Below are 15,495 nucleotides of genomic sequence, written 5' to 3' on the forward strand. Positions count from 1 at the left end.
GGACGGCAATGATAACAAAATCGGACGGTATTTAAAAAACAAAAAGAAGAGTGAAAATAGATTAAAAATGTCCACAAACCTTCAATAAAATGTTAGGAAAAAAATTCAGGGAAACCAAACGCAAGGAAATTAAGTTGATCACAATACAAAATAGCAAATCCATGGCAACCTTAAAAAAATGTGATCCTGAATTTAAATACATGTGGTTTGTTTGGCCACACTTTCAAAACCGGCTATGAGTCTGCAAAATTATGATTTTCTAAAAATGCGATTGCTAAACGAAACGACTGCATGTTCCAATAACTTAGACGGGTAGACAGAGAAATCTAGGTAACTTTTGGACATTTAAGTGGCATAAGATATACCACCGTTTCCATTGGACTCCCATTGGCATATATAACATTGGTGAAAATCTGCTATGACATTTTTATGCCAATATCCATTGGACTCCCATTGGTAACATTGGTAAAATCGTTACATTTTTATTTATTGGTACAGTTGGTACCATTGTTCAAATTATTGCACCAATGGTATATTGAAAGTTGGTACTAATGGTAGAACTGTGAATGCACCCATGGTTCTCCATTTTTCTCAGGGACACAATTATACTTTGAAGAAAATTATCAGTTTTAATTCTGAGCAAGATGGCACACGCATTATATTAAATATTGCAAAAACCAAACACATCCAACTCCACTATTTTATTTGTGAATTACTAAATACATCAAAACATTATTTCATAATCGTAACAATCATGATGCTGGCATCAATAGATTTAAAAAAGATCATCAACACAACAAAATACAAAGATCTACGATCAGTTTATGATTGGTGGTAGTGACTCGTTCCACTGACATTCACAAGTGTGGTTCTTTAAAATAAGTTAATTTTGTCGAAGCACAAGAAAAATACAGTTTATGACCATGAATTCAGTCACAAAAATCACATGAAATCTGGTGAGTGATGAATAAAGTTGATGAAGGCTTAGGGTTATGATCTTTCACGATGGATAGTAATGTTGACCATAACCCCACTGCTGATGAGGGTAGGAATAACCAGTGTTCTGTAAAACAAAGGTCAAGAAATCTGTAACCTTCACTGCATCAGTGATTGGGAAGGCCAAAATGGTCAATGGGACTATGGCGCAACTGTCAACATTTCTGATGGGCCATTTCGAAAATGAATGGGCCATCAATATAATCTGAAGGGCCATTTTAACAAAGTGACAAACAAATATAAAATACGAAAGAAAACACATTTTTAATTAACCGAATCCGATTTTTAATGCATGAAATGCAGCAAATTTGAAGGAACATGCTTAAAATATTACTGACCCGTATTTGTGTTAAAATTACGACAGTTTTGGAAAGGGAACAGCCCTACCATACAAATGAATGAAGTATTGTACCTCATGTAAGTGCTTCGTTTAACCGGAAGTACTTTTTGACAGGTTTCAACCAATGAGATTTGATGTTTTAAATTGACTGCATTTAAAACGAAAGTAAAACAAGAAAGAAAGTCGTACCCAAAATATTTCAAAATAACATCGCTAAAAATTGAATGCGCACCATGGCGCCACGATTGATTGATTTAATGCGCCATTTTTCACTTCATTGCGACTATGGCGCATGGCACAAGCCCTTCCTAATCACTGCTGCATGTACATTTAAAAAACATGGTTATTGTGAACACGCTTTGACACTTACGATGAAGTGAATTTGAATCCCTGTGACATCAAAATATATCGTAAACTTAACGGATATTACAAATTACACTTATCACGAAGCAAAATGGCCTCTCCCATGTACTTCGTTATAAGCGTGTTTTACTGTATTATTATTGCCTGTATAAGACTTACTGCATAAGATCCCCAGTGACCATAATAAGGATCCATCCCTGCCATTTGGCTCTGATCTCCAGAACCATTCTGTGTTCCTTCCACTTTCTGTTTTTTATCCAATGGTTCATCACTATGAGAAAAGAATAACGAGAAATACAGTATATTTCATCTTGCAGGTCTTAGCATAAAAGTATTACAGAATTTACACAAATGAGACTTATCCATGCATTCTAGTATGTGGTTTTCAGATCAACCTTTTACATCTGTCAATTCATTTTACTAAATAGACAAGACATAAATAATGTTTTTGATGGTTACAGTTGAAATTGACTTCCCGAGAGAACACAATTTTAAACCGATGTGTCAACAGATTTTGACAATGATTATCTCTCAGGGTGTCTATTTCAACTGACCCGCTTAAAAATGTTCACTCATTGTCAATATTCAACATAAAAGTATAATTAAGTAAATAATAAATAGAAAATGTGTTCAGTCAATGCCACATCTTATAAGTCTTTTTGTCTTGGTAAGAACTTACTTAGTAACCCCATCATGAGATCTCTTTTTTCTTTCATTGTGAAGTTCCTTCATCAGTCTCTGATGTTCATCATAGGATTCCTTCAAACTATGCAAAAAATAACACTGTCTATAATAAACATGTTGGAAACCTTTTTTAATGAAAGAATTTATGATTAATTTGATATTTGGGGAAAATATTCCTAAAATGGTTTTGAAACTTCATAACTTATGAATGTTAAAATAAAATGCTGAATTTCACATACGTTGTGATGCTAGCACAGAAGTCCTCTAGGAATTCCAGCTTTCTCTGAGACATCTTGGCTTTGGTTTCCAGAGGGAAGTTCTCACAGTCCAGGATAGAGGCAAATATCTGGATGACTCTCTCTTCACTGATGGGTCGTAACTGGTACTCCAGGTCTAACAGCTGCAGGTACAGTTTAATGTTGCCCTGAAAAATACAAAGATGACCTCCTACAAAGACTTTGTAATACGACAATTAGGTGCTCATCTCCATCAAGCGGTCCTCTCTATGACGACAAGATTACAAGACTTTGTATCACATTAGCATTACCTCTGGCCGGCCAAACTCATAAGCTTTAAAGGTTCCAACTGAAAATAATGATCAACATGATAAGAATGGTAAGAAGCCTGTCCGTTGAAGCTCTGCTTTATATTTGTGTTCACACTTGGTGACTAACTGAGAACATGCATTTGAGTCTTACCCTATCTTTTTCTACTGCTGTCTGAAGAGTGGTACGTGCCCGTTCAGTATCTCCAATAATCTGCAAATAACAGGCACAATTAGTAAAATGTTAAGTGATATTTCTGTATCATACATGTAACACTTCAGTGAATGTACAGTTGCACTCATAGTTCTTATCAGTTAGTGCGATATTCAACAGTACCATCATAAACATTCAAGTTCTTCATAAGAGCTGCCATAATACATGATTTTGGTATCTGTAAAGGAAATCAGTGACATACAAAGTAAATCTAGTCATGTTGTTATCTCAGTAAAGCATACACACAACAGTGGCTAGGACCTGTGCCCTGAAGTTGTCATGTGACATGAACGTTCCTTACCTTCAGGAGATAGCGGGCAAACTTGATGGAGAAAAAGGAGGCAATTTCTGGCTGGTTGGCATTGTTGATGTACTCCTGAAAAAGGGTCTCCGCCATGGCTGTGTTCCCCTTTCGTCGTTCCAAACTGATTTTTCTCATGTTCACCATCACCAATCCTGGTACATTTTTATCCAGGTCTGACAGTATTTGTGATGCTAGATCATAGTTCCCTGCAAAATATTTTTACCTTTTATAAACTATTACCTTTCATTAGTTACTTTTCTTTTATGCTTTCAGTACAAAATTTACCTTAAAAAAAAAAAAACAATTTGTCTAGCAAATCAACCAAAAATAAAATTTCCACCATATTCACAAAGTTTCAGATATTGATGTATAAAAGTACTTACCATGCCTTTCCTCAAATGCTGCCCAAGCTAAGCTTATGTATGGTTTCTTTGGTAGATGGATTCTACAGGCTCTCATATAAACCAGTCGCACGGCTTCAATACTATGGTCCTCCATATATTTTGCATACTGTAATTCAAGGATTTCAACATGATTATAATCATATACTTTTTTTTAAATTTCAAAATTGAGTTTTCATCTTACAGACACAAAGACATCCTGGCATGTTTATAAATCATTTCATCTAAAGCAAAAATAGAAATCCAAAAGTATCATGATAAATAGTTTCAAGTGAATTTGATACACTTTGCCAGTATACAGAAAGATTTCCTCAGATAAATGATGGATTCTGCATTTGAAATTATTACCTTCAGCCAAAAATCTTCATACAAAGCAGTAGCAATCATACATCTCTCAAACAGAATTACAACCCTTTCATGATCACCAGCTTCAATCTCAAAGTCAAGATACTCCTTCCAATTTTTCAGTTGAGACTTCTCTAGGGGTTTCACATGGAAATATGGCCTTTTAATCTACAGTTATAACATTTTACATTACATTTCATAGACATACCTACTGCAAAATATATATGTAATATTTCCAAATTCTTGTAAATTCTGAAATTTGTATCATCCATAGAAAACATAAAAGTAAAACAGGATAAACTTACAGCTTCCTCAAAATTCCATCTCTTGCTCACTTCATCTTCGGTCTTTTTAAATATTTCTTCTCTTATGCTAATGATTCTGTCCCTGAGCTTTCCTGCTTCATCGTCATCAGTCTAAAACAGAAGAAACTTCAAACTGAAACAGAGTGGTATGGAATCCCAAATTTGAATCAATTGTTATGTTCTATGCTCCAACAAAAATTTATTTCCCTTTTAACAACAGATATTTTTAAAAATACTAATATCTTCTGGCAGAATAACCTTTTTTCTGTACTTTTGAGTTTTGAATTAATTGTAAGTCTGAAGAGCACCCCTTACTTTATCTCCCTCCACTTCCATGCCTGGTGGTGCATCCTCCCCAGGTGGTCCTATCACCCCCGGAGGCCCATCATCCCCGGCAGCCTCCTCCTCTGGATTTAACTCGGACGTCCCCACCACGACCTCCTTCCTGAGCTGGAGAAAGTTGTCCAGGGTAAGGATTTCTTTTGGGTGATGGGACAAGACATGATGTTTAAAACTGAAAGTAAAAAGTCAGGAAATTATGACAAGTTTTACTGATCCAACTAGTTCTGCAAGCATTCATTTAGCAGATGAATATCTTTTTGTTAACATTTATGTAACAGGGGTATTATTTCTTGTTAAATATAACTCAATTTAGAAATAAATGATTTTTAACTTGTATGATATTCAGCAGTTTCCTGTGACATGGTACTTTTAGGTACAATTCCAATATGTCATTATTATTAATCTCCTTTCTTCTCTATGCATTTTACAATATATTTCTCAAGCTTAATGTTTGTTTAGCTACTTTTCAAAATGATGACTGTAGAGCTGTGTTGGGATCTGTAAGACTCTGTCATAGAGGGCTGTTTTACTGATCAGGTTTTCCTCCCAGGATATGTACGTGTCCCAGAGTTTGTCTGATCGGAAATCCTTACCACATGCTGCTACAGCTTTCTCATAGATTCTAAAAATAAAATCACAGCAAATGACATCAATGTTAAATAGATGCTTCTTTTTCTGCTTTAATGATATCCTTTTATTTCTTCATCTAATATCAGTTGATAACACACCCTCTAATTCCTTCCTCTCCATTCTCTAGTTTCCCATACTCTTCTGTGTAGAAGTTTATGTAATGTAACCAAAGTTCTACGCTCAAGGAAATTGCTTGTGTACCTCTCTCAAATACCTGAAAAGTAAAACAGGGGACTTACAAATATCAGATATTTTTGTAAAAGTTAGTTTGAAAGAACAATTTTATTCAATATTGATGCCATAACAAAATGTACTGTTTATCTATCACAGATGCATTATATTTAGAAGCAGGAAGTTTCTCATTCTTAAATACGTCGATGTGCCTAATAATGCATTTCAAATATTGTCTCCCTTTGCAAATGTTGTTTTGTTTCCACATAATGATATCATATAACAATACATTTTTTACGTTTCTTTAGAAATATTACCTCCATTGCCTTCTCTGGTCCTGATTGTTTTTTTTCCATATCAGCATATTTTTTCCAGTAGCCATAACAGTATGGGTAATGCTCAAAGAATGCATCATATGCTTTTCTGGCTTGATCCAGTTTTTTCTACCGGAGTCAAATGAGATAAACATGATATACACTAGAGAGAGTAGTAAATTTTACTCTAGAAGTTACATACCATAGATAGTTTTAATATTTAATAACTTTGTTTTCGTCTTACCTCTTGTTCCACATACTGGAGGAGGTAAGTCCAGCCTGTGAAATCCCCTGGGTTGTCCCTCACAGCTTTCCAGTACTTGTCTAACTCGGAGTTCACTTCCTCACCCTCCACCTCATTACTCTCTACTTCTGAAAATTAAAATCCAACAATTTTATTACACAATTGGAACTCATAATCTGAATGACATGAAAGCAATCAAATTTTTTATTTACTTCAGTATAAGCCTCATATGTTTTCTACTATTGAACGCATTGATGTTCTTAGTTCATGTAAAAAGAATATGATCTACAGGTTTGTGTGCTTACGAGTTTGTCATTTAGTTTATTTTAGAGCGTTTTCTTCCGACTGTCCTCCTGAACCCTACCCATGTTAGGCATTTTTTTTTCAAGAGTGACACTTATCTATCATTCCAATTTCCTTCTCAGTGAATACAATATAAAATGTTTACAGTTCTTTTACTATGAAGAATTATTGGTCAAACAAATGAGGAAATATGACATTGTGCAACATCACATATAAAATTTTTCTGTCATATTTTTGATTTAATGCACTTTCTGTTTTTTTCTTAACTTAATCGTCACATTTATAAACATTTACCATATTTAAATTAATAACTGTACACATTGTTTCCTCCTCACATGTGTATGCAAATCTCTCCCTTACAGTCCAAACAATGGGGACAATGACTTTCTTTACTTGTGAATACAAGTTTCCATATGAATGGTTATAAAATAACTGTCCAGTATCTCCTAAAATTTTCCTGTTTTCTTTCTTATAACATTAACAGAATTTAATGTAAAGATTGCTGATTTTTTGTGACTCCTTGTGTCTATTTCATTCTATAGCAAGACCTCGCGGTAGTTCGACTGTACTTAACTTTAATATGCAGATCGTAGTCTACAATGAATGAATGCAATATGTATTCCTGAAAAACTTAAAGATGCTGTGAAATCAGTTTCATTTAAGAAATAAAACTCTACACTTATAACTTTAAAAAAGAAAACAAAAACAACCATTTTGGTGTAAACATAATCCCAAATAATTTTACCGAGATATCGAAAGTAGAAACATAGAATAAACACGATGATTTTCACTTAAATATGTTGCACATACTAATTGATCCTTCCAATAATAACTTTATCTAAAAATGCGCTCTGAAAAATGCTCCTCTTACCCTGATGCCCCTCGATTTCATTCTTTACTTCGTCTCCAGTCAGAATCGACATTTTTCCCCGTTTAACCGGAAGTCAATTTTTGGAACTCTTCAGCATATGAGATTTTTGGTTCGGGATGTGAAAGTAGCAACAGATAGCAAGTGATACACTGAGACAGTGACTTCAAATATGGGGATGGGGAATGTACTTCTCCTATCACAAGTTATTGCGTTTTTAGTGTCATTTCTTGGTTCTTTTTTTATTTTTATTCCGGTGTCAATAAACTTGCAGGAATTTGATGGAAATTGTTTACTTGGAGCAAAGGGGACTTGGAACTACAGTTCAGATGTAAAGAGTGTGATTCTTATGAACATCGAATGGGGTCTCTACAGTGACTGTGGATTTTCTGTATTCGTTGGCGTTATTATTATGATCATCTCAGTGTTTTACATCATATGGCAATCAGTTTATTTGTTCAAAAACACTGACAGGTACTGTACGTTTTTAAGAGGCGGATCTAATTTCTACTATTAAACAATAACTACACATTTCATTTACCATGTTTACAGACATCAGAATAGATTATATATAATAAATAGCATCAGAGAGGATAAAAAAAAACTTCACTTATAAAATCTTGGCAAAATTTGTCACTTTTCTGTTTGTTTGTTTTTAAACCTTTTTGCCTAAACAGTTTATTTTTAGATCATGGTCTTGTGACATTTTGGTGATATGTACACATGTCTGGCACTGACATTTCAATAGCTAGAGTAAAACTTTGCATTAATATAGATCAATATGTTATATAAAGGGAGGACACAATTCATAGGGTTATCATAAAATTAGTGATTTCACAGTAGCTAGTTTAAATATTGCTGCTTTTGAAACTTTTGTGCTAAAAATGTAATAGTACATCTTGAGTTAACTGTATATCACAGTAATTATCACCAGGAATGCAGTGAGGCATGAATAAATATGGCTGTTTATAATACGCTGAATTATTATTAATCAGTAAACCAGGATAAGGCTTTATTATTTATTTCAGGAAGTAACTTTATGGTCATAAATCCACTTACATAGGTGTAAAGGTATAAAGCCCAAAAACTATGAACTTTGAGCAATTGCACTGAAGGAATACATCTTGGGAGCCATTTTTTTTTCATACATTGTGTTCTGAAAAGTTAACGATTTCATTTGAAGTTCAAAACCATCACTGCACCAAAGCGCAATTTTATTTTATGTGCTGAAAGAATTGCTCATTAAGAAATAAAGGAGTAATTAATTAAGTTGGTGATTTTAAGCTATAGATATGACTAAATGCAGTTATTATCCTGATTTTTTTTGGTTAACAAGTTTCCTTAATACATGCAGACCTGTATGGAATTTTTGATGATCACCTATAAAATTGTATTCATTATTGATTATGGATATGGAGGATATTTTATTCTTGAGCTGAAAGAATTTCTTATTAAGAAATAAAGGAGTAATTAATATATTGGTGATTTTAACAGACATCAAATAGTTATTATATAATTTTTTTGGTTAAAGTTAGTGGGAAATTTGAGGATATTTTACACTGACATAGTTTGTACATGCATTGTAAACTGACCATTATTTACTATTGCAGTTCCTGGTTGGATGCCTTTGTGACCTGTATTGTGTGTATCACTGTGTGCCTGCTGCTGTTTATCTGTGCCCTGGTTCTCAGTGTGGGCTACAACACATGGTGCCACACCTTAACAGGAAGAAAATCTCCTTATCTAAAGTCAGTAGCCATGTGAAACAAAAAATTATGTTTAAATTGGCCATAATCTTATATTCAGTATGTTTTTCTGTAGCTTTGCACTAAAATTGTGAATGTTGTAAATACTATATTCTGCAAGTTAACACCCTTTTTGTTGTTACAGTTTAATATTACATGTATTATATTATATTGTTAATTAATATCATATAAAGTTTGCTGCTTTACCATTTTTCATAATTTATTGCCAGATACACATGCACATATTGGTGCCAATAATATTAATATCACCCCAAAATGAGCAGTAAACATACTAAATTGAAATGCTGTAAACATTCATAAAAAAACTTATTTTCTTTCACTCAGATGTGAAGATACAGAGATGAATGTATTTATCACCGATTCAAACATTTACACAAAGAATATGTTTGCAGAATTCAACATGGCACAGGTAAGTACACAAAGTACATTTAGATTGTGATGGTCAAGAAAATCAAGAGAATTTGTAAGATCAATGCATTTATAACCTCTGACACCTGATAAGTGGTAATATTTAGTACTCATTAGATAGTAAGTTTTGGGACTGAGTGTTACCAGAGGGTATTTTATTTTATGTGCAGTGCATTATGCTACAATAATTGGTGTATAAATTCATATCTTATTATATTATGATTGTAGGAATATTTATGTCCTTTCTAAAAATGTAAGTCATCTATACAAAGCAATCCCCTATAATCACTAGCAGGAAGGATTACATCGAGTATCATTCTGCTACACAGCCTGTATTCTGTTGTAGTTTGGTGCCTGGCTGTGTTGGATCTGCTGGCTGGTTCTGTCTGTGTTGTCAGTCATTAAAGTTTACCATTACCACAAAAAAGAGGCCTTCCTCTCCAGCATGACTCGGGAACGACAGCGACTCTTACAGAGTGTGGGACATAGAGAGCCCATGGTGCTTTAACTGTGTGGATTCCATGCTGATTGATCAGACTATAAAGTGACCACTGTGCTATGTGTACTGCAAGATCCTTGTGACTAAATATAAGGCACCCTGTGTCTATTATACCCACTTTTGAGAAGAACCTAGCAACTGTAATGAAAATATTTTTAGTACGTTTTTTGAGAACTCAGTTGGGAAGGGGATATGTGATCAAAGATTTTCAATCTTTAAGTGATTTGTTTGTCTGTTTTATCTTATTATTTGACTTCTTGTTGTGGTTCACATGTCCATTTTTATATAGCTAAACTTCATATTTGTAAAGGCATATGGGGGGGTGTTATTCCAAATAGAATAAAAAATACGCTTTTTGTTATTGCATGTAAAAGGTCAATGGATCTTTAAATTTAGAACTTCAAAAAGAAAATAATCTTTAGACTTTTCTATGACAACTTTAAGTTCTTAAATACTGTTTTCTTTGACATGCAAAGTAATTTTGTGAAGAGGGAATGACACATAATTACTTACATTCAAAGTTTTATCGTATCATGATGATGGACAGAGAGTTAAATAGTAGAGAGAGAGGGAATCAAGTTTCTTTTTTTTAATATGAATTCCAATATAAAGGAGACACAATGGTATACCATAACTCAAAGCTCACCAAGTTAAGAAAGGGTAAGATCAAACTTATCTAAGTACAAAGGACTTTATTATTAAGCACATCAAAGACTAGCTCTTAATACTCCAATATAATAGGGTTTTTTATGCTGAGTTACTAGAGTATTTATTTATAGTCATTGTTATACTGTGAAGATATTTATAAATACTCAGTTGTGCTATTGTTGGTGTTACTTGATATTACATAATGTGTTAAACACTGAAGCTTTGACATACATGTATGACATACTCACAAATTGCAAATTTCCTGTTTCATAAATTTTAAAATACTACAAATTTAGACATAAATATAACAATACTCATTTTTGTATCCATGTCCTGAATATGCACACACACCCTCATATTTTTTTCCATGTACCTTGGTACATTGTTAAAATTTAACCTTTATATATGTGAAAAGAAAGTACCATTTACATAATTTTAAAAGTGTTATACATTCTATGCAAGACATTCATTTGTTACTAAGTCTCAGTTCATTTGCTTGGTAAGAGGGAAGGAATCTACTTTATATGTAAGAAAATATAATAGTTGTCTATCTGCTGTATTGTAATTTCTTCAATAAATGTATTTCCTGGGATGCATAATTCATTCTCTGATATTAAGGGAAAAATAATTGTCAGCATTTTATGGAGAGGAAAAAGTGTTATTAAGATAAAATATTAAGTATATTTTTAAGTAATGCAAAGTGCAGTTGTATCAACTTGTCTGTGAATCTGCCATATTAACCAATATCCACTTGTAGATTTTTTTTTCAATTAATTGTATATGTCATGGGCATTCATTTGGTTTGAACATCAATACATGAATCTATTTTAGAATCTCACAATGTAAACTTTGTTAATATCTATATGTATGATTTACTCACATACAAATAAACAAACATTTATATTCAGTGTTAAAACGTTATTTGATTTATAGCAATCAATATACAAAACTGGTCTGGAGTTCAAGAACAGACAAACCTTGCTGTTAGGTGTTATATATCTAGTAAGCTTGAATAACTTTGTCTAGCTTTACCAGTCTTGCAAAAAAATTGCTTGAAAACAATTTCAAAATAAGATTCAAAAGCAAGGTCAGTCAATATTATTTTTGTAAAGAAGATGGGTGAAGAAGGTGAGCAAAATGCCTATCTTTAATATCTATAGTGCCAAATCATGAAGAGAAACAAGAGGACCATGGGCTACATTGCTCTTGAACCTAAGCACTTTGGCTAGGAAAAAGCAGAAATCAGTTCAGTATTGACGTATTTAAATACAAGAGGCCAACGGGCCTTATAGGTCACCTGAGTATCATGCAACAACTTTCCAAGAATTGAATTTGGTTCTTGTTTTAAACCACAGGCCATGAAACACAATTTTGAAAGAGTCACCATTGCGAATCATAATTATAGACTTAGCATGCTTACTTTTATTACTTAATACCCAGAGGCAGATCAGAGGAACAAAGAAAAATGCATTTCCACTATATACTGTATACAGGGAAATTTTCACCCTCATTCTATTTTCGCTCCTTTCACCCTTGTCACAAGTGGGCGAATTTAAAACGGGGCGAATTTAAAGAACACAGTATAAATTCTTAAACAGACTGGGACTGAGCGAATTTAAAATGGAGCAAAATTGTAAGCAAGTGTAAAAGAGCGAAAATAACACAGGGTGAAAATAACCCTGTATACAGTAATCAGAAAGTGTCCCACTCCAAAAGAAACCACTGACCCTTGGGCACGTATATTATAATTTTTGAAAAGGCACCTTTGCTATTCATGAATGGTTGAATAAATACCAAAGAGCATATTTCAAAGCATTAATTCATTTTCTGTATATGATCATTAGAGCTTCTCCCTCCCCAGTACCCCTGACCCAGGGGGAAATGAAATTTATTTTGGAAGAGGCACTTTTCCTCATTTTAAATATGTACTTAGAGCATCCGCATTATACCAGGAGCAGAGGAGGAGATTTTCAAAGAATTAATTCATTTTCATTAGCGCCCCGCCCTAACACCAGAACCCCTGACCCAGGGGCTGTGAAATTCACAATTTTGGACGATCGAGGCACCTTTCCTCATCATAACAATGTACATAGTTCATTAGTTTAATACCCAGGAGCAGAAGCTAGAGAAGATTTTTAAAGAATTAATGCATTTTTACTATATGATCTATATAGCCCCGCCCTAGCACCAGAACCCCTGACCCTTGGGCCATGAATTTCACAATTTTGATAATATGCCAAAATTGGTTGAAATTGGTTCAGTGGTTCCAGAGAAGAAGCTGAAAATGTTCAAAAGTTTACGACCGATTGACGATGTACGACCAACGACAGACGAAAGCAGATAGCAATAGGTCACCTGAGTGACTCAGGTGACCTAATAAATGTGGTCTGGGGGATGACTTGATCAAACCTGAATCTACATTACCTGAAGATGCTTCCATATTTCTTTTACTAATCATGGTTTTTTCAAGAATTTTTCCTATACATTTGATCTTCTGTTGTGGCCTTGCCCAATCCCTTTAGAACATGACATGAACATACTTAAATATACACTACCTTAGGATGCTACTAAATTCATTTGACTGAGCATAGCATTGCTTTTATTGAGAAGAAAATTTTTAATAATTCCCTTTTATTCCCTTTTATAACTTTTCTACTATTGTGGCCCCGGTCCTCTCTACTCCTGAGGGGTAAAACTTGCATGATTCTTGATCTACACTACCTAAAGATGATTCCATAGAAATAAAAGAGGCCCACGGGCCTTATAGGTCACCTGAGTATCAAGCAACAACTTTCCATCAATTGAATTTGATTCATGTTTTAATCTCCAATCCATGAAATTCACAATTTTGAAAGAGGCACCATTGCTTATCATAATTATACACTTAGCACACTTACTTTCGTTACTTAATACCCAGAGGTAGATCAGAGTAACAAAGAGAACCACTGAACCTGGGGCCACATATTCCAAAATTGTATCATAAAGAAAGAGTGGACTGAACGCCCTATTTTGGATCTTTTTGCGACTCCTCCCAAGGTGTAAATGAAGTGAATCCATAATATATTACGAGCAATGGAAATAGCTATATATACATTGTACTTGGTTTTATTAGGTGGAACATTTGTACAAAAACAATGCCCTGTTGTCATGTATCAAAATTGAAGCAACGATACATGAGTATCGTCTTCCGGAATTCGACATGTACCCGGAGTGGTTTTTATGTCACACAATCAATATTTATAGGAGGTGGGGCTATCGATCGGCGTCATTGTTGACATCTCTCTTTCTCTCTCCAGAAATTCGAATACGTGTAATTCATATTACAAGCGATGTCATTATTTTAAAAATGTGAAGAGTTCAAGACACGCAAAATTAAAACAATATTTATTATGCTAAATTCTGAAAACGGAAACAAAACACGCTCAAAGACATGATTTAGATCGAGGTCAGGTTGAAGAATACAATGTAACTACTCGCAGGTGGACATCGCGTGATGAATTGTAATATTAAACAGGTCAGTCAAAGACATAACAATGGAAGCGAGAAGTTTGTTTCGAACAAGTTTTTGTTAAATTAAGTATGAGCACACATTTGTCGGCTCTTCTCCTTTTAATATAACATTACATGTATTTTGTTCAATATACAACTACAGTTTTCTTAAGAACAGCCGACAAATATGTGCTGACTATGTATTCATACTATGAACAACGCGTGACCCTGATTATCTATTGATATTCAAGAAATCTTCAGGCACCCTGCCTTCAATATTTATATAGTTTACCTAAAAAAAAAGCGTTTTTAATTCACATCCGTACCATGAATACATGGTGAAGATATTGGGGGTTTATATGATGGAAAAAAAATTAAAATTTTATGAAACTTAAATTTACGGCATTTTTTCTGGTCAGTTAAGTCCACCCATTCTTTGATTAATACCAAAGAGCAGATTTCAAAGCATTACAAAACGTACTTTATTTTCAGACTATGTACCCCCACCACAACCACTCCAGTACCATTGACCAAGGGGCCCTGAAATTGACCTTTTTGGAAGAGGCACCTTTCTTCATCATATATATTATTAAATGTGTACTTAGATCATTGGCATAAAACCAAGGAGCAAAGGAAAGATTTTTACAGAATTCATGTATTTTCACTATATAATCATTAGAGTCCCGCCCTAACACCAGAACTCCTGACATTGGGGCCCTGAAATTCACAATTTTGGAAGAGGCATCCTTTCTACATACAATGTAATCATAACTATGTACATTCAAAATGTAGTTCATTGGTTTAATAGTCAGGAGCAAAGGAGAAGATTTTTAAAGAATCTATGCATTTCACCATATAATCAATAAAGCCCGACCCTAACACAAGAACCCCTGACCCTGGGGCCATGAAATTCACAATTTTGGAAGAAGCAGCCTTATTCAACATAACTATGTACTTGGTTAGTTTATTTTAATGCCCAGGATCAGAGAAGATTTTCAAAGAAATAATGCATTTTCATTTTATATTTAGCCCCACCCTAGCACTAGAACCCCTGACCCTTGGGCCATGAATTTCACAATTCTGGTAGACGACTCAATGCTGATTACCAGGGTATAATCATGCCAACAGTTTGACTGCTTGATGTCCAGGAGTAAAGAAGATTTTTAAAAATAATTGTAGTGGTTTAGGCCCCACCCCTTAGGCTCCGGGGGGGGGGGGGGGGGGGACCATGAAATTCACATTTTTGTTCCCATCACCCATAGAAGCTTTGTGCCAAAATTGGTTGAAATTAGCTAAGCAGTTGCAGAGAAGAAGCTG

General features: G+C 34.2%; 2 protein-coding genes across 3 annotated transcripts; one reads left to right on the top strand and one right to left on the bottom strand.

Moving 5' to 3' along the window:
* Positions 1-686: 686 nt before the first annotated feature.
* On the bottom strand, positions 687-7,506 carry LOC134256830 (pre-mRNA-processing factor 39-like). 2 transcript variants are annotated; one of them, XM_062739493.1, is made up of 15 exons: positions 7,372-7,506; positions 6,198-6,325; positions 5,957-6,082; positions 5,567-5,682; positions 5,302-5,460; positions 4,812-5,010; positions 4,497-4,607; positions 4,195-4,359; positions 3,829-3,955; positions 3,443-3,651; positions 3,082-3,141; positions 2,623-2,807; positions 2,379-2,465; positions 1,859-1,970; positions 687-1,063 (listed from the first exon to the last, which is right to left on the bottom strand). In XM_062739493.1, the coding sequence occupies exons 1-15, from the start codon at positions 7,421-7,423 to the stop codon at positions 1,001-1,003; spliced, it is 1,899 nt and encodes a 632-aa protein (XP_062595477.1). In that variant the 5' UTR covers positions 7,424-7,506; the 3' UTR covers positions 687-1,000. The 2 variants fall into 2 exon arrangements, with proteins under 2 accessions (XP_062595477.1, XP_062595478.1); XM_062739494.1 differs by lacking the exons at positions 687-1,063; positions 1,859-1,970; positions 2,379-2,465 and adding an exon at positions 2,931-2,968 and having other exon boundaries at positions 2,631-2,807.
* LOC134256831 (transmembrane protein 179-like) lies at positions 7,502-11,592 on the top strand. Its single transcript, XM_062739496.1, has 4 exons — positions 7,502-7,842; positions 8,979-9,116; positions 9,459-9,543; positions 9,889-11,592. The coding sequence occupies exons 1-4, from the start codon at positions 7,541-7,543 to the stop codon at positions 10,048-10,050; spliced, it is 687 nt and encodes a 228-aa protein (XP_062595480.1). The 5' UTR covers positions 7,502-7,540; the 3' UTR covers positions 10,051-11,592.
* Positions 11,593-15,495: the final 3,903 nt, after the last annotated feature.

This window comes from Saccostrea cucullata, unplaced genomic scaffold (assembly GCF_032062105.1).
Source record: "Saccostrea cucullata isolate Sc308-1 unplaced genomic scaffold, CSIRO_AGI_Scuc_v1 ctg8, whole genome shotgun sequence".
Lineage (NCBI taxonomy): Eukaryota > Metazoa > Mollusca > Bivalvia > Ostreida > Ostreidae > Saccostrea > Saccostrea cuccullata.